This window comes from Python bivittatus, unplaced genomic scaffold (genome assembly GCF_059951505.1).
Source record: "Python bivittatus isolate LINGU-HERP-01145 unplaced genomic scaffold, Pbiv_v1 ctg000340_np1212, whole genome shotgun sequence".
Taxonomy (NCBI): domain Eukaryota; kingdom Metazoa; phylum Chordata; class Lepidosauria; order Squamata; family Pythonidae; genus Python; species Python bivittatus.
This window is the reverse complement of record NW_028277056.1, coordinates 31724033-31744220: the sequence shown is the minus strand read 5'-3', so window position 1 is coordinate 31744220 and position 20188 is coordinate 31724033. Positions and strand designations below refer to the sequence as shown.

Here is a 20188-nt window from a genome sequence, read left to right as displayed (position 1 = left end):
TACACCCACAGATACCCTCATGCTAATACTCACCAGGAACCCCAACCAGCTGCTCTCACCCACTAGCTGGGCTTCCCTTCCCATCACTCAACCCAGCCAACCCCCTCCCCAGGCTCTCACCCTAAGGGGGGAACCATACAAACCAACAAACAAACAATAAACAAAAGCACCTAAACCAACAGCCAGGATCAGAGAGCATGAGATAGCAAAGGAGTGGCAAAGGGGGTGACAAAGAGATAACAAGGGGGAAAGGTTCCATGGGGGGAAGGGTCCACAGCAGACTGCCATTCTGCCACTGTCCCTACCCACCCAGCCACCACCAATACCTCAAAAACCCCAGAGTCCAGAACTTGCTTGGCCCCCCTGGTTGGAAATTCCCATATGAACAACAGTCCACAAAGATGCTGGCAAACAAAAACAAACAAACAAAAACAGGCATGGAGATATGACAGCCACAGTCCAGCCAGGGGTTCCAGCCTACTCCACCAGCCAGCACCAGGCCATAACACAACAAGGACAACCCGCACCCTGTTCCTTCCTTCCTTCCTTCCTTCTTTGAACCCATTTTTCCGGCCTATCCTCCAGCCAGCTCACTCTGGCCCCAGCACAGCCAGCACACAATACGATCTCCAATATGACTGATGCCCAATCTACAAATGTAGCAGGTCACTTGCTAGCTGTCTCCAACCCACTCCTCCATTCTCCATTCTCTGGTCCAGCTCCAGTTCAGCTCTTCCAACTCACCCAGCTCAGTCTCGAAGCCATCCCTGTGTGCCCAGCTCCCAGCAGCTCCGACACACTCAGCTTAAGAGTGTTAACAAACAACAAACACGGCAAAAACGGCCAGCAGCAAACACAGTTCCAAACTGACCAAAAAGACAATCTGAGTCCAAGTCTGAGTCCAAGTCCAACTGAGTCAGGTAGGTGCCAAAAATAAGTATGAAAATAAAAACCAGCCACATCACCAGGAGAGAACAATCAACTGCCTCCTATTCACTGCCATCTTACCAGGGAATACGATGAGTTTCTGGAGGGACAAGGCAGGAGGAGGTCTCAAAAAACAACTCAGAGCATCTGAGAAGGAAAGCTGGCAGCATGTAACGTGGAGGACCAGGAGAGCCAGGATTCGATCCCCGTTGGTCAAGCTTTGGTCCCTATTGGTCAGGCTTCAGTCCCCATTGGTCCCCAGTTAACCAGCCACCTTACTGTAATGCTATCCTAACGTCTCTTTAACAATGGTGCCCTTGGTGCTCTCCGAACTTGGTTTTTTGCTTACAGACGTTTCAGTACCCTAGGTAACATCATCATTGCTAGTGAGTGTGGGATTTGCTCCCTGTTTATATACAGTAGCTTGCCCTGCCAGTGTTGGTGAGGTGTGGTTTTCTCCTTGATAGTTATCTAACTAGGTTATCTATTCAGTTTTCTTAAAAGATACTTGTGAAAAGCTGGAGAGTTTACAACGAACAGGGAACCAAAGGATAATTATAATAATAAAGCAGCTTGTCCTCTTCTCTATCTCGTAGACCAGTACATTGTATAAATCATTACCACTAAGAAGCTGTGACTCAGTGCACAGAAGACAATTCAAGTGTCATAGAATTAGAGGTTGTGCTCAGAGATGTCTGAATGGAGGCTTTTGTCAAAATAAGAGCCATATTGTGCCATTGCAACACAAACTGGGCCCCTTTTATATGTACTGAATATGCAATGTCACAAGGCATATACAAAAGAGGTGAAGCTTATGGCACAATGCTGTTTTTCGTGTATTGACTTGCCCCTTGTTTCCTCCAAGGGCACCATTGACAATTATCTTCTTCAATCAATAGACTCACTTTTGTGTGTTGGCAGCAAGCAACAGAATAGCTGGGCTATTGGTGGCCATTATTTTGGTACTCCAAGCCATTGAAAGATGAAGCAGCAAGGACTGAGGGAGATTTGCAGAATGTGGACCACAATCAAGAAAACCCTGACATAGGCCTATACTTGTCTTTCAGAGGAAGTTGGGACTTGTAAGAGGATTCTTTAGAGTCTGGACGTAAGCATTTGGATCTAAAAACCTATTGGCTATTTAAATGAACAACTATACTTTGAGCAATATCAGAAACCACTCTGTGTTACAAAGAGCTTTACCCCGTTAGCTAATTTTATAGTAGCTGCAATTTTTGGAGATGATAGACAGACACACAGACACACACAAACACTAAAGCCATGATAAAATATTATTGATCAAGCATTGTTGAATCCAGTATCAAAGATAGAAGAAAGACCAATCCCTTCAACAGTGACCTTACTGCTTTATGGGAAAAAATAACCCCATTACATGACCTAAGATAAAGAAATATATTACGCAGATTTTAAAACTTTGATTCATCATAATTGCCTTCTTATTTTCACATTGTCTTTTTACATCTTGAAGAACATTAGGTTTAAAGAGAAAACAGGGAAGAAAGCCAAAATCTCAGGATCTAAGAATACCATTGTTATATTTCTTACTGCATTTGTAGTAAGAAAAAATGCCAGAAGTTTTAACCCTTACAGAAGTATTGATATCAATCAAAACATAAGACACCACTTATATTGATTAAAACAAGTTTATTCCAAATGATTTGTACCTCTAAATATTAAATATCAATTTCTCCACTTATCTGTCTACAAGACATACTTGATCAAACAATATGATCTGATTAACTATGGAAAATGTATGATTCATAGTAGTGACTCAAGAACAGTATGTACAGAAATAAGATTTTTAAAAAGCAATGCAATTCTGAAAGCAATTACTAAAATGAAACATTTTAATGTTTTATTTACATTCTTTGATATATTAACATCTGGCTACCTACTATACCTATAAGGTAAAATAATATAACACAACTAAATTTTTGCAAAGCCCTGAGACATACATTTATTGATTCAAAATGAGAGAATCAAATTCAGTGTAGGAGAATCCTACTCAGTCAGACAAAACATCCATTCAGTTTTCTGTCATTAGCCTTTGTGAAGACCATAAACTAGGAATGTGTGACTTCTGTCAGCTTGAGGATCACACCAGGCTTTGTGTGGTGTGTTGAGAACCATACTCCAGAGCCGGAATAAATGGGGTTTAGAGTGTTTCAGGGTTTTTAAAGGGCCAAATATTTTGCCTTTTAGGAAAAAAAAAAAAAAGGACCGAAATCTTTGGGACCACTGAGAGTCACAAAAATCACTTTTTGCACCCCTATCATAAGCAGATATGTATACAATAAACTTCAAAACAACCAGTATTTCAAAGCATACTGCCTCTTGAAGTTCATATTCCTCTTCAAATTCCACAGAGGTATCATGCTCAATAGCCATTGACAAATCTATCTTCTACAAAGCCATGTAAGGAGTGGCCATCAGTACAATTAATCACTGCATGTTGTTGTATAAAGACAATACAGCTTCATTTGTCTGTGAATGGATGGTATTGGGATGTAACAGGTAATCCCAACTTCTTTGATTCTTGGAAAGATTTTTACAAATCACCAAAAGTATATATATGATACTGAATCGACATCATCATTTTGATCAAATGCAGTTCATTTTAGACTCTAATTGAATCTCTGTGTGATACTACTGCTTATTTATTCTATTGAGCTCTTTTGATTTTTTGTTACAAACATGAATAATTTGATGTAATATATAAACTCAGCTACCAGAATGAAGGATCAATTTGAATACTTTAAAAAAAATGAACACAAGGCCAGCATTATTTTTTTAAATGTTCATAAATTATTGCTGTGACTAATGAAAACTTCATATAGACAATGTTTCTTTCTAAGCCACTTGGAAAAGTGTCCCACAAAAACAATTCCTTTAACAAATACATACAGTGGCATTAAAAACTTTTTAAAAACTTAACTGAATTCTACACAGAATTCCCCATTGTAAAAGGTTTAAATTATTAGAGCTTTTATTACAGTTCAGTGAATTATAACTGCTCAAAATAACAATATAAAGAATTACATAAAAAGAAAAAAAGCTAAAAAATAAATGACTATTAGTACATTCTTAGTATTCTTAAGATGCTTATATTTTATATCATAAGCCACAGCAAAAGTGTTTGCTCTTGGTATTTGTTATTCTTAATATTTGCTATGCCTCAATGCCAAGTCAAGGCAATCCAATACAAGTCCAATAAGCAATACAGCCCACTGAGCAGGAATTACTCTTAGGTAAATATATATAGGACTGTAACTGTCAGTTTTGTTCTTGATATCTTAAACTGCTTAATGGAGTAATTCAACTGTTCCAGAATACTTGGTATGAAATATTCCCAATTGTGCAGAAGAATTGTTATTAACCCACTATATAATAGTGAACAAAATATTTTTGTTTCATAGAAACAACAAACATTTGCCTCCACCAGACAAATGGTCTATTTACAGTTACATAGGGGCTGCCTAACTGACAGCGAGTATGGGTCATTTTTACTCATGGAGCTTAATAGACTGATGATCTCTGGTGAATTGTCTTCCCTTTTAAGATCCGTCTTATCTGAGGAAAAGGAAATAAGGGGGAAAAAGCCCAATTATTCAACAGCAGTTAGCAGCTACATAATTTAAGCCTAACAATATGCAAATCATATATACAGGTAGATCTTGTATAGCAACTGCCTCGATTAGCAACCATTCACAGTTACAATGGTGATGAAAAAGTAACTTTATGATCAATCCTCACATTTATGACTTTTGCAGGTCTGTAAAGCAAAGGAAAACAAAGGTAGCCCTCAGGTTACAACCACTTGTTAAGCGACCGTTCAAAGTTACAACGGCGCTGAACAGACTTACAATCGGTCCTCAGAGTTCTGGCTATCGCAGCATCCCTGTGGTCACATGATCGTGATCCAGGTGCTTGGTGCCCAGCTTATGATTATGATGTCACAGTGAACCGCAGTCACATGATTGTGATTTCCCAACGTTCCCTGCCATCTTTCCACAAACAAAGTCAATGAAGATCACAAGTCATTCCCACTGCTTTTTCACCCACTTGCACTCAACAGTGCCTGCCTGCAGCATCCTCCCACCTGCCTGTAGCTCTCATCTGTAGCTCTCACCACCAGCCTGTTGGCTGGGACTCCCACCCCTTCCCACTTAACAACCCACATACTCCTGGGGTTATGAAGCAACCAGGACTGCCAGGCTTGCCGTTGCTAAGCGACACGGTCATGTGATGTTGCACTTTATGACCACACTGTTTAGTGATGGAAATTCTGGTCCCAATTGGCAATGTAACCCAAGGACTACCTGTAAGATCATAAGCAGAGTCACGGTTTCACTTAGCAAGTTGCCAGTCCCAATTGTGGTCGCTAAACAAGAACTACCTATAGTGTATTAATCTGAAGATGGGATCACTAAATGAATGAAGTCAATCAAATCAACTGCTTACTTGCTCACTGAATGAATCTGTAGGACATGAGATCTTAATTTCTCAAGAGAGATATTCATGAAGAACTCAAAGGGTCAACATATATGTTATTAAGATTAATGTAATAGTTTCCATGTGCATGATGATAAGCATTTATTTCCTTTCTTTAAGTTACTGAAACTGAAATACTGCAGCTATTTACAGGTAATCCTTGACTTACAACCACAACTGGGACCAGAACTTCCATCACCAAGCAATGTAGTCATTAAGTGAGTCATGTCCAATTTTATGACCTTTTTCGCCATGGTCATTAAGCAAATCATGTGGTCATTAAGCAAATCCAGCTTCCCCCATTGACTTTGCTTGTCAGAAGCCCCCTGGGAAGGTTGCAAATGGCGATCACATGACTCCAGGATATTGCAACACATGCTGATTGCCAAGCACCCGAATTTTGTTCTCATGACTGTGGGGATGCTGCAATGGTCATAAGTGTGAGGACCAGTCCTAAGTCACTTTTTCTAGCGCCATCATAACTTTAAACAGTTGTTAAATGAATGGTCATAAGTCGAGGACTACCTGTATACATGCTCTGTAATTTGAAAAAAACTGCACTTTGAAAAGATGCAAACTAACCATTTAAGGGAATAACCAAAAGAACTTCTATAATTATAAAGGACACTTTTTAAAAGAAGCATGATTGCAAAGTGCCCCAGATTTCAAACCTAATAAAACTAAGTTTCTATTTTGACAAAAACCTTAATAAACTTAACATGATAGATATCTCCCGATTTTTGTAGTTTCATTTAGTTCCAGAAGAAAGCAAAAGAAATAGTCAAAAAAAGCACCATTTTCAATCTGGTTTATTATAAAGCTATTCTTCATTTTTTTAGAAATCTAAGAAATAGAAGTGCACTTCTGCTCATTTTGCAACAGGAATAGAAGACCACAGGCAGGAGGAAGGAAGCATTAAAAGTGCAATTTACTTTACTTAAAAACAAGATTTCGGGTATCTTTTATCTCTTACCTCAACTCCAACAGGGCTATCAGGAACCAAGTGAACTGGCTGCTCATTTTCCAAATTCCTGGCACTTGGATCAGCTCCTTTGCGCATCAACAAACGAACTGCATCCAGCTGAGTCACTCGATGCTGCAAGCTAGCAGCTACATGGAGTGCGGTGTTGCCATTGTAAGCCTAGTTAAAGTAAGAGAGAAACATCATTATTTAAAAAGAAATAATGAGCAGAAGGATTATTTCTGCACATACTGAACTAGATGCATGGTTTGTTATTTATATACCTTGGCATTGATAAAAGAGAGATAATTTGGGAGCTCTAAAAACAGTCGAAGGAGTTCCACATTTGCTTCTTCAGCTGCTAGGTGAAGGGCTGAACGGCCACTTTTACGATCCTGTCCACACAAAAGAAAATGTCCAAATAATTTTATATACTGCACATTTAATCACGGTAAAATGCAAAAACACATACAATTAGTTGCTTTATATGAACATAAAATAGACTTCAAGGCATAGTTTCTTGGTCTTCTTAACTAGTGACATTATCTTCGTAATGTTACAGACTGAAGATGAGCCTAATGAATAAACTACATAATGCAGTAATTATGTAGGAGTTAACAAAAAAAACCCAAACCTGATAGTGTAGTTCAGCATGCAGTAACCAATCTGAATTTAGACTAATATAGTTGGGGGGGGGGGCATTGAGAGAAATCTTAATCTTACCCAAATCCCTTACTATCCCTGTCCCCACACAATCATCATATGCACCAAGTTTATAAAAATATAGTCTATGGGTGCTGATTGCAGAACTAGGATCATCCATTATTTCTTTGCTTCAGAAATTTGTATTTGTAGGCATAATGTGATATCTGCAATATCAGCCAACCATTAACTCATTCATGTGGTTTGCTCCATTATTCAGTATTGCCCCATTATGAGCTTTGGATACTAATCTGGTTTGTGCACAGTAATTTAAGTGAGACTGCTCTGATATACAAAGATTTTACTGTTTCCATAAAGGACAACTCAAAGTCAGTGAGGCAGTCTTTTTACATACTAATGCACTATAGAAAAAAAAGCAAACTGGAATTTAAAAATCAGTATATTTATTTAAACAATGTAAACTTAAAATATAAACTTTCTTCAGTTTAATAGTGATCACTTTGTGTGCTACAATATATATTTAAAAGGCCTACAGAATATCTACCCAGGAATATAGAAGATCAAACTGAACTCTCAAATAACAGGATACTGGAACTTAAGTCAATGTTCTTTGCCTAAGAATATATCATGTTCCACATCACATGATACATTTTTATCCACATCTAGATCTTCCAACAGATGCAGAACAAGAGTACGGGAACCATTTCTCAGGTACAAATCTGAGTCTGTTCTAATGTTTCCTTATGTTACTTACCCTGGCTTCAACAAAGGCCCCCATCTGAATCAGAAATTTGATTGTATCCGCCAACCTCTTGCTTTTCAGTCTTAATTCCTGGACCTCAGGAGTGTGAGGTGACTGCTGCCTCTGTAAGTCATGTACCACGGCATTGTGGACCACTACTGCGCAGTGCAACGCTGTCAAACCTTAATATGAAACACAGCAGTTAGGAAAACAAAAACCCAAACCACCTTGTTTGGATCAATGACTCATTAAAAACTCATAGTTATCCCAACAGTAATATCTAGACTTTGGTTGCATTTGATTTGCAATGCATAACTTTAAAGGAATTTAATCTGTGCTCTGGTTACTAACATGCAGTAGAGAAAGACAGAATTGTTAAGATCTGGCAATTTAAGAAACATACGTATTTTTAGTCATTTAACTTCACATTATTTGATAGGCCTTTCTATGTACAGAAATATTATTAAGAATATGGTTATGATCTATATCTAGATAGAAGAGAAAGGTTCTCAGTAGGTTTAAATGAATATCTGAATACTATTTCTGTGTTTGTTATTTGACCCTAGCAGTGACATCCCTTCTTTTACAATCTACATCAGCCTTTCTCAGCTTGGGTACTCTCCAGATATATAAATTTCAATTCCCAAAATAGGGGCCTCTTCTACAGACATTGTTTAAGTAGGTTATCTAGGTTAATGTAGCATTCAACCTAGCATTACTAAGCTCAAATAATTAACAATGCAGTAGGCAAGGCCCCATGGCAGAAGGGATTTAGTGTGGGATTACATCTGAAGTCATTTCCACAAACTTAATTTGTTTTATTTAAAAGTGAATATAATTAAGAATAGAAAAACATCTGTACTATACAACATGCCAAGTACAACGCCTGAGCATCAGCATTGAAACCTGAACATTTTTAATTGGGTATTTTACCCAGTTAACACACTATGTAGGACTATTAGTTGCTCACCATCATAATTAGTTCCCTCCAAATCAACATACTGACTGCTTACAATGGCTCCTTTCTGGATTGCCTGAAAACAAAATGAGAATCTACATTAACTATATGTAACAGTAACTGAAATCTGAAAGCATATGATGAAACTGATATAATCCAAAAAAGCTTATGCCATAATAAACATGTCAATATTTAGTAAAACCCTTTGTTTGTTAAAACACAGCAGCACCTTCTAACTGGACAGTTTCTGTTTGTGATCTGCTGTCCTTTGGTATATTAGAATTAAAACTCGCTGGAACAAAAAACCTGACTGTTTCCTATCACTTGAAACAAATGTAATTATAAAATGACCAAACTTCTCCTCAGAATTGCAGAGATAATTGCTGCAATGTTCTTGTTTGCTCTGTTTCTTTATGGTGAGTAGCGGAAAGGAGAGTAGGAAATGGAGACTAGAATTACATTATAGGAGCCGCACTGCATTATAATTCATTGTCACTTTTTCAGGGAAGGGAGAAAATGCAGAATTAATTTCTCTGTGTTTTCATGTGGAGTTGGGAGGGCTACAAGTCGTATTATAACACATTATGAACTTCCAGCTCCTGAGCAGTTAGGGCCAAGCTGGCTGGTAGAGTTCAGTTAAAACTATATTTCCAAGTAATGTAAATAACCTTAACAGAAAGTATACTATTTTGAATCCTTAATCTACAATTATCAATGTTGATATGCATCATTACACACACTAGTAGGTAAGGAGAAAAGGGTAAATAAAATGGCTCAGCTTATAATTCAGATGTCCCACCTGAAGGACTTGTGCATGACCTTTCTCAGCACACACATGCAATGGAGTTCTACCCCAGCAATCTGTAGTATTCACTTGTGCCCCAAGACTAACCAGGTCCTGGACAATAAGATGCTGATTTGCAGCCACAGCCACCTGTAGGGCACTCTAGAATAACAAAAAGCAGATGTATTAGCCATTGTAATCTTAAAGGTAATGGCAACTGAAAAACAAACCATACAAAAGCCTTTCCAATGAAGTAAAACCATTCAGAGAACACCTCCTTAATAGACTCAACTGGAGAGTTCTGCAGATAATTCTGTTACATATTAGACTGCACACTAACTTTCCAGGTTAATCTTGAAAGGCAGTCTACAGGGGTTTTTGGTAAGAAAATAGACATAGGAAACAATCATGGGCATAAGGTGAGAATTTGCTATGCTGAGAGCATCACCTGGCCATTGTGTTCTTTAATATCCAGCATGTGCAGGGCTACCATCTTCCTTGCCAGCACATAGGAAACTGCCCGTCTTCCCTGGGCAACTGCAATGTGGAGAAATCTGTGGGAAATAAATAGATATGAACACATTATTTAATACTGAACTAAGGTATCAATTTAAGACAGTTTGAAAATATACTTCACCCTAAAAAGCCATTCAGAAAAGCCCTAGGGAAATTGCAGACAGCAAAGGCCACTTAAAGTAGCATAATCATTCAATGCATTCTTTCATTTTATCATATTTAGGTGTGGTGCTAGATGTCAGTACCATTAATGTACTACAGTGTTTTTTGTTTAGTCAAATGAGTAGCAGCCTAAAGAATGCTGATTCACCATCTCTACTTGAGCAGTAAGTGACATATGGACAATACTCACGTGTCACCATCAGAATCTTTAGCAAGAATCTGGTCTTGAGAGATATTGGCCATTTTGCCTTCTTCCTGTTCCACTTGCCACTGAAAAAATGATTTGCCCAACTGAGTTGTGTTTCCTGTACTGCCCTGAAGTTGCAGAGATATATTTGAAGAAGACAGAGATAAACCATGTTCCTCAAGACTGCTGGACGTGTTATTTGAGATCTGGCTGAAATGCTGAGTGCAGCTGCTGACATCAGTTTGCTGGTGGCCACTAGACATTGCTTGAGGGAGTGGAGCAGAGATGTTATCTGGCCCTTCTGAGTCATTTAAGAGAGAAGCAAAACTTTCTGTGGTACAATATGGCAGTTCTTGGGTCTCAAAAACATTCTGTTGATATTCAGAGGAATGGCTGCCTGCAGAGTGTGGCCTGTATTCCAGCAATGGAAGACAATGCTGGGACATATCCTGCTGTTGCTGAGAAGGAGAAAACTGATAATTCTGGGGCAGTTCCAGCATTGGAGAAGAGCTGCTTGTTTGAAAAGCTTGGTACTTTTGAGCAGGTGAAAAAGCTTGTGCCCCAATCTCTTGATACTGCTGTTCCCCTGGAGAGTTAGGATTGACCATGGTATGAAGCCAGCTAACCTGTACAGTGTTCAGAGACACTGGACTGGATTCATTCTTAATATTGATAATATTCTGCAGCATATCACAACTGCTATCTTGCTTGGGCTCATTATTATGGGGATCCTCCATATTATTATCCATGGAAGTTGGTGTCTGTGGAGGTGTCTGCAAGATAAGATGTATACATTTTAAACTGAATTAATTGCACCTTGTCTTGGAAGGCAGGTGGAAGCTGTATAGCAATGTGAGAATGAGTATGGAAAAACTCCATTAAAATTACTTACCAAGAGGTGAGGTTGCAAAGTAACTGTTCTTTTGTAACACACTCCATCAGAAAGGCAGTCTAGAGCTTTTCTTTTCCGATTATGAGTCAATATATTCTTTAGTTCTACTGAAAAATAAGCAGAATTGGTAAATTTATGACCCAGCCCATTTTTCCAATACTCAAAGACAAACTCAGGGAAGAAATGAAAGAAAACATGTACCTGTATAGGGATCATGGTTTATCAATGCTCCTTGCGTCTATTTAAAAAAAAAAAGAAAATATTTTTATATAATGAAAGTACTCTATTTCTTAAATTTATTTTATCATAGTGATAATAATATTTATAAAAATATAAGTACATATTATAAACCTTTAAGAACTTTTTCACGAAAAAAACGTAAATCTTTTATTAATTATAGCTTTTCCAGTAATTGTATTCTACTACATTCAAACAGAAACAAACTTAATATGTTTCTCAACTTGCTTAGTTTTTTGTCATTCTATTTCTTTCAGTCAAAAAAGATTAAAGCTTCTGAATATCAAAAGAAGGATAAAATGTGATTTGAGAACAAGTTTTACAACAGATCCTCAATGCATTTCAGTATTACTTGAAAGTATATAGAGGGGTAGATAACTTAGAAAGTTTGCATTTGCACAGTTATCTTACAAAACATTCACAGTAATCAGTGGGTCATGTTCTTAGTTTTTCAGATGGCGTTGTGTCAGACCAGTACTGACTTAAAATACAATGCGTTTACAGATCCTTATTAATTCCATTTATTCCTGAACTGAAAACATTTAAATATACGCTTGAGGTATGTTAACAAGGAATATAAATAAACTGTCTCTGTCCTAAACCTACAGCTACTGCTTTTCAAATTAATGGAAGGATAATAAATGAATATAATTAAATATTTTGTACAACCCACTAATTCTAAAACTTGCAGCAGCATCAAATATGTGGTGCATCTGTGGGACTGATATACAAAGAAAATGCTTAGAATAACAGAGCTCCCTAGAGACTGAAAATGTTCTGTTTCAGACAGATATACATGCAGAGCATGGTTAGGAAAATACTTGTTACTTCCTTCTAACTCTATTTTTATATTGCTCACAAACTGCTGCTCCTTATATAGACAAAAGAGCACCATCTATGCAGAAGAAAGAAATCTTTGATGGGGAATCCCAAAATATCCTAGTGAAGTTTGGATATAATCAATGCCATAGAATGCTGAACAGTTGTTGGGAAGAATGGAAAATGCTTAAAGAAGCATCTGTCTACCTGAAATCTGGAGTAAGATTATTTTGTTGCAGGTCCCACTTATTTTAAACTAAATTAAAACTCTGAGTCACTTCCCATTTTTAGATAAAATAAGGAATGGATGATATGTACCAACATTAAAAAATACCTTTTTGAATCAGACTGAAATTTGCTCACTAGAACCTTCAGATACAGTGACTCGAACAAATGCACGGTTTGTCCTCAGCATTTGCCAACAAAAAAAGAATCACGCATTTTAGGTATAATTCACAATTCTCATTCACCGACAAAGTATTTCTTTAAAAAAAGTATATATATTTTTTAAAGGCCACGCATACTAGCTGTTATTATCATATCTCACTATAATAAAGTCTATGTTAATTATGCTCTATATAAAGTTGCTGCAAGTACTGTATACCCAAATAAATACTTTTTTGGTTCTGAACAGCATTTATAAAAATATTTAACACGGACCTTTAATTCCTCTGTTCCATGATCTGAGGACATCTGCTTGCTATTTCTAAGATGCAACAACAATTCTTTCACAGAGTTTTTTACACGAACACCTTGGAAAGGTCCTCTTTGTTGCTTTCCTCCCCCCATATGTTGCTCAGCTGTTAAGACACAAAAATAAGATAAAATCAAAGCATGACACTATTAAACAAGAGATTTAAAAGAAAAAAACAGGGAATTCATATAAATTTATTTTAAGCCAGAAATGTAACTAATTATTTGGTTAATATTCCAATTACAGACTTTTTCCCCCTAAAAGTACATTAAAATGGTATTTTCCCCCCCAAAATAGACAAACTTTCTCTTTCTCCCAAATCCAAATGTTCACAAATTTTGGGTGTTATTACCAGGGGTTTCATGAGCAACTTAGACAGAGGCTACAATTTTTTTCAAAGCTTTTCAGGCTTCTGCAGGCGGGAATGCCAAAACTCACCGCCACTTTGCCTGGGCAAGCTTTCAATGGGCTTGTGTAAGCAAAGCAGGGATCAAAGCCTGGAGCAAGTACTGAGACATGGCTAAACCCATGGGTCTAGCCATCTGTGAATCACAAATTATTAAATTATTTGCTATTGTTCATGGGGATGTTATACAAATTCATTTATAATTTTAGGGATTAGCAGTATTGTGAAGATGGAGAGCCCCTACCTAATCTCTTAATAAGAATGAATAGAGAAATTCCTATTCAAAAGCATTAAGCATTAAAATGACTTTATATAAACAGATGTTTAATATTACTTGCATATGTCCCCTCCATAGTTAAACTCTTGTCAAAAATATGTTCATCCAGTAAGATTAGCTGCAAATATTTTATTCACCCTCTTAATGTCATCAACCCTTTGAACACAATGTATTTTGAAGCTTAAAAAACAGAAGTGAAAAGAGGAACAATAAAGCACAGCTGTCCAAGAGAGAAGTGGTGACTTCATTTAAAAAGTACAAATCAAGTTTTCTACATACTCCACCTATATTTAAATATTTTTTAAAAAATAAATTCCCAAAGAGTTGAAAAATCTGGATAGGAAAAACAACCCTGATTTAAGAATAATTTCCCCTTTAAAAGTTTTAATAGAATGCCTCCCCCCAAAAAATCCCATCAAAGGGAAACCAGTATCTGAACATGTCTTAAAGGATTCAATTCCAGAACAGAAAGAAAAAAAATCAAATAAAGAATCAAAGCAAGTGAAATACTTCAATTAATAAGATTTTTGAAGTTTATGAAAACTTCCTAAAAATATAACATAATATGAAATTTATTTATTTATAAAATTTATGGGGCTGACCATCTCACAGAAAGTGATTCTCGGTGGTGTACAACAAAGTTATAAAAACAGTAAACATATAAAAACAATCATTAAAAAAATTAAAAATATAATATCAAAGGACAATAACAGCAGCATAAATGTGTAATAGTCTATTGGAGAAGGAAATCAAATTAATATTTCTTTGTGAAGATGTATCAGATATAATCAGACTAGCTTTAATATAATTCTTGAATGAAAGATAAAAAATCATGACTACACTGAAAGTATAAAATTTCATCTTTTTCCAAATATTTTAAAGGAATATCTAAGATAGAAAACTTAGCCTGAAAATATTGAAGAAGCAAATTTCATTTGGCATAGTACAAAGCAACCATGAACATCTTCTCGGTTGCATACTAGAACTTATATCATCAGCATGAAAAACAGAAGTAACGTCTGCAACAGATTCTCCTAATCTGAAGTTTTAGTCTTGAAATAGGAAAGCTAGCATTGTTTAAATAGCTGTGTATGCCTCCCCATATATTTGGCACACAGTTTTAGCCATATTAGCTCTATAGAACAGAAGACAAAAATAGATAAAAGTAAACTGTTTCCACTGAACAAGTTGTGTTAGCAAGTCAAAGCAAAGCTTTCACTTTTCACAGTGACATTATATCCCAAGGTCAGAATATCATTCCTTATATAACATACTTTTTTTTTTTCTAATTATACTGTTACTTGCATGGAATTTGTAATCCCTCTTTCTTAGCAAAAGGCCAGTGAACTTTTTTTAAAAATTAGCATATCATCTTATTTGCTTGCTCCTTATGCCTTTGACAGTAAAAAACTGATTATCAATATATGCTAAAATCAATATAGATAAAAAATATTGCAAACTCTACTTTCAGCAAATATAAATCAATAAACAATTTACAGAAAATTAATTCACTGCCAGACATAGTACCCAATAAGTTATTTTCCATTTTCAATATCATGGTATATTCAGATGCTGTCCAATACTAGGTAATGAACTAGGTAATGCTCAAGTATTTGCTATCTGAAATTGCTGATAAATTTAAATCCACAAATTTAGCTCAACATCAACACAATTTTTCATTTTCTCTATACAACGGACTCCAAGAGTTGGAAACTCTGCCAACTCTTACAGAAGCCATTTATGTCATACAGTTTGGGAAGGAGACACAGTCCGCTTCCGTAACTTTAAAAACACCTTTCAGGCATGGTTCAGTGAAAGAAGACAAGCAATTTGAGAGTAGAGGCTCAAGCTAGCTTTGGACATGCACTTACTACATAGGAAATCCGCAGCATTTATTGTGTACAGTGTTATCCATTATGCGGCTACTTTAAGCATTTTGATGCTTAAAAAACAACTCTGGCACCTTATTCGATCAGTCTCCGTTTTCTGACTTGTTCAGACCCAATGAAATACATGATCAAGCTTATATACAATTCTAGATGCTTATAGGCAAAGCACTATGCAAAACAGCCTTACGCCACTGAAATATAGGCGTATGTATCATGGAGAGGGGAAACAGGCACTTTTAGATGGGCAGCTGTATAGGTGGCAATGGGCAATACCAGAAAAGCAAGACACACTTCATTCTGGATACCCCGTTAAGTAGCTTATCCAAGGCCACTCTTTTAAATAGCTCATCAAAGCAGCTTGTTCCTTGATAACCAAGGACATCAGAAACACTTTCGGAGGGAAGTATAGACCTGGTCCGACATACTGGTCAACCCCAACTTCTTCATTCTCGGAGCTCATTCAGATAACCAAAACAAGCGTTTGGTAAAGGAAATACATACAGCCGCACACGTGTACACACATTCACCACGACAAAGGTGGGAGAACGTTACACAAACGGCCTTCCCTAACCCGATGCCCTCTAAATGCACCGCACTACGACTCCCGTAGCTCCCAGTGCGGTTAGGAGGCTGAAATCTAACATAACTGAAAGACACTGAGGTTGCGGGAGGGCCATCCATCTTTGAACCAGGCAGGAAAACTTAGCAGCGTGAGCCTATCCAGCCACAGCTACCGCAGCTTCTGGGAGCGCCGGCGCGAACTCCCTCGGCCCAAAACTTATTTCAGGGGCTACGCCGAATCGGCCCTCAGGTGTCTGTACCTTCTGCAGCAGAGCGCGCGCCGCTCCGGGAATAGCGCTTCTTCCTGATGTAGTTGCCGCCCGTACTGCCATTGCCCGAGGGCTCCGAGTCGGATCCGGGGGATCCCGGAGCGGAGGGGGTGGGCGAGCAGCTCCCCTCGCTGGAGCGAGGGGAGGCTCCGTAGAAAAAGGCCAAATTGAACGGGCTGCTCAGAGAGCCGGAATCGCCATCTAACCGCGCATCCCGGCTATTATCCACAATCATGGCCGGGGCCGCGCAGGGGCTGCCAGGAGCAGGAGGAGGAGAGAGAAAGAGGCGCGAGCAGCTGAGCCCAAAGCTCACGCCTTGGCCTCGGCAGACCGAGTGGAAGCGTCGAGAAGGCGGAGGCGGGCGCGGCAGCTCTTATAGTGGCTTGAAAAGTGGAGGGGAGGGAGGGGAGGGGAGGGGAGGGGAGGGGAGAAAGGTTGGGCAAAGCGCGCTGACCGCCTGCGGGACGAGCTGGGCGCGGCCGAATGGAGAAACGGCATTTCCAGTAAATGCGTTGCGTAGGTTTTGTCAACAGCGTTTGGTTCTCTCGTGACTGGTAACCTAGGAGACCTGGGTGAGCCTGGCCCGAAGCGTAATCCGCGGGCGGGCGGGCGAGCGAACACTTTCGGCGGTGGAGACAGCAGCAGGAGCGAGACCGGTTCTCGGTGGCGTTAAATCGTCCAGGGCTTGCCATATCGATCTCGGCTTCTAAAGAAACGAGCGACACCACGAGCAGCAGCTCGCATTTGCCACTTCTTAACCAAGAATAAAAAAATAAAAGGAGTCATAACTTCATCTTCTAATTGTAACAGCTTTTCCCACCCGGCAGAAGAAAACGATCTGTTGGCAGATCTGGCTGTTAACCAAACAGGAAACATGAAAACTGGGCCTCCTGCCTCAAAAGAGACCGGCTCACCGTTTGCCTAGTTCAGGCAGGAGAAAGGCACAGAATAGACGCTTCAAAACAAGATTCCCACCTGAAACACAGCAATTGCTGCAATGCTTCTGTAATTGGTTTTTAGCTTTCTGCCATAAATTACCAGTCAGAAATTCCTGGATTCTTGTGGGCCTGTTTATGAGCCCCACCTTGCCAGGAAGAAGCAGGAGTTCCTGCATAATGCTGAGCTACAGTTGGCTGAACCATGAGGGATGGCTTCCCATATTTTCAAGCAGTTGAATTGGGACAAAGATGATGATTCAGCAGGCATGTGCTGGCAAAGTGGGCTTTCGCATGCTTTCAGTCCTTGGTATTCCTTTGCTTGTGCAGGCAAAGGGAGAATGAGCTGAGAGAACTAAACCTGGGGATCTGTGCTTCCCTGTTTTCTGAGACTTTTCTCTAAACTGGTGTGATGGCAGGTACTGGAGTCCACATCACGCTGTATGACTAGCCTTATTGAATAAACTGCAACTGGCTGGGTTCACACAACATGCTATGTCAGAATCAAATTAACTTTTTCACAGTTCAGCACAGTCTGTGAACACAATAGGCAACACAGGCCATGGAACTATTAAATCTACTCTGGCAGTAGTTGTTTAGTATCCCAATACCTGGTCTTTTTGACTGCCTGATAGGCGTGCCTCTTCTACTTGTCTGTGGTCTGTGCCCTGCAAAAGTTGTAATCATGGTTAGTAAACAAAGTGAGCTTGTATAATAATGATACTTCACTGCAATTTTCACATTAAGTTGGTTGCCATTATTGCCCTGCTATGTGTGATTTTACCAGAATACATGTAAAAAAGCAGAAAAAAATCTCAGTATGATTTCAGATGACCGACCAAGTCCTCTCCAAATCCCCCCTATGGTGTTCTCCACAAATTCAAAGGTTTTGTTCTTTTAGAAATTGGATGACAAATCGATCAGTCCTCCCTGACATAAAGAGTAAGAAGTAAGTGTGGTTTTCCATTGCAGAGATACCAAGATTATTTTCAAAGATGTAAATCCCCAGGGTGCATTCTGTATGACAAATTGGAAAGGCAGCCTATCTAATTACAATTAGCTCATATGATATTTTTTTTAAAAAAATGTTTCCAAGTATTGCTGAAAAATGAGCCAAAAAGGCTGAACGGTGCAACCAAGATGGTTCTTCTCCAGAAAGGCACAATGTGATCATTATTTGAATTAGGGCAATGTATATTATGGCAGACCCCTTTCTTGCTCTACCTGGGACCCCCAGTGGTAATTGTTGAAACTTGGCAGCAGGATTTCCTATAAATTTGTAGCAGTAAATACTGCAAAACAAGTCTAACAGTTTAAAAAAAAAAATCAAAACTCTGAAAGTCCTCCAGAAAAACAGGAGAAAAGTAGAAATCCTGACCCTGCCTTTATGTGTGAGCTGTGATTATGAAAAGATTGCATGTCAGAATTTTAGCAACTAGACACTTCCCATTAGCTATAAATAAGGTTGCATGGTGTTGCAGGGAAACAGAAGGGAGATGCATTCTAAACCATGCCTTCAGATATACATCAGGAAAAAAAAATGCATTTATATGATTTATAAATCACCTCATGCCACAGTTTAGGCAGTGTCCAAAATCAAACAGTGATAATAAAAACAAGCTATAAGCACATCAGTCAATAGAAACATGGAACTTCCTTTATCTGCTTAATCACTAAAAGCTTTCTAGAAAAACAAGATTTTAACTGTTCTCTAGAACAGTGTTTCTCAACTTTGGGAACTTTAAGAACGTGTGGACTTCAACTCCCAGAATTCCCTGCCCAGCTGGTTGGGAATTCTTGGAGTTGAAATCCACCCATCTTAAAGTAGCCAAGGTTGAGAAACATGGCTTAGAAGGCCATAAGGGTAGAGGTCATTCTTGCTTCAGGGGCAGGCTGTTCCAAAGGAACACAGGAACCAGGTGATGATGTGAGTCAAGAGTTCCACCAATGGAAAATAGAGTAACCTTACTATGCAACAAACTCAAAATTTGTTCTAGTTTCAAACAGACCACTGAGAACAAAAATTATCCAGCTCTCAAAACCAGGTAATGTTATGTGATAAGATAAATCCAAAGCCAGTTTCAAACTTATACAGAGCCCTCATGTGGAAATGACTTGAGATTAGCAAAAATAATGATGAATGATTTGGAAATCTGAAGCCAGAATAATAAAACCCAAATTGTACTTTCAAACACCACTGTAGTGCTATCAAATGAAGATTGATTTTCCAGTCTAAATTGCTGAATGCACCCAGTAAAGATTACCAGTAGGTTTCATGTTTTCTTCACAGTTCATATGAATTGAACCAACTCTTGATTTCAGTTACCATTTCAATTATTCCACGTGATTGTAAGCTTGAAATATCAAAACCTGAAAATGTAAGAAAATTAAATAAACCATAAAGGCTTTAATTTATATCATAATTTGTAAATTTGTATAACTTTTGAAGAACAGGTTTCAAAAGCTTTGTATCTGATAGTGTAATGGCATGACACTTTTTATCCAAATTTTTATGCCAAATATATCCATTATGCTAAGAAAAAGTTTCACTTGCTTCAGCTCCCTTGAGTACCAGTGAACTTAATTTTTTGTACTGACAACTGATAGAAGGAGGCACTGAGTTCTACTGCACTGAAAGGTCTGCAACAGGCCCTTCTGGCACTCCCATGACAGCAACTGTACACTGGGAATAGGTTGTTAGAAACAGCAAAAACTGTTTATAAAGTATGTGCACATTTCATTGCTTAGGTCTCACTTTAGGTATCAATTCAAACAAGGACTTTGTCCATTCAACAGA

General features: G+C 38.3%; 1 protein-coding gene across 2 annotated transcripts; it reads right to left on the bottom strand.

Annotated features, from left to right (window-relative positions):
• Positions 1-3111: 3111 nt before the first annotated feature.
• On the bottom strand, positions 3112-16824 carry NFKBIZ (NFKB inhibitor zeta). Of its 2 annotated transcripts, none has more exons than XM_007429275.4 (12): positions 16448-16824; positions 13021-13160; positions 11506-11542; positions 11305-11408; positions 10416-11185; positions 9996-10101; positions 9563-9709; positions 8776-8839; positions 7818-7987; positions 6685-6795; positions 6413-6580; positions 3112-4518 (listed from the first exon to the last, which is right to left on the bottom strand). In XM_007429275.4, exons 1-12 carry the CDS (start codon positions 16689-16691, stop codon positions 4465-4467), a joined length of 2115 nt encoding a protein of 704 aa, XP_007429337.1. In that variant the 5' UTR covers positions 16692-16824; the 3' UTR covers positions 3112-4464. The 2 variants fall into 2 exon arrangements, with proteins under 2 accessions (XP_007429337.1, XP_007429336.1); XM_007429274.4 differs by having other exon boundaries at positions 11305-11411; positions 16448-16823.
• Positions 16825-20188: the final 3364 nt, after the last annotated feature.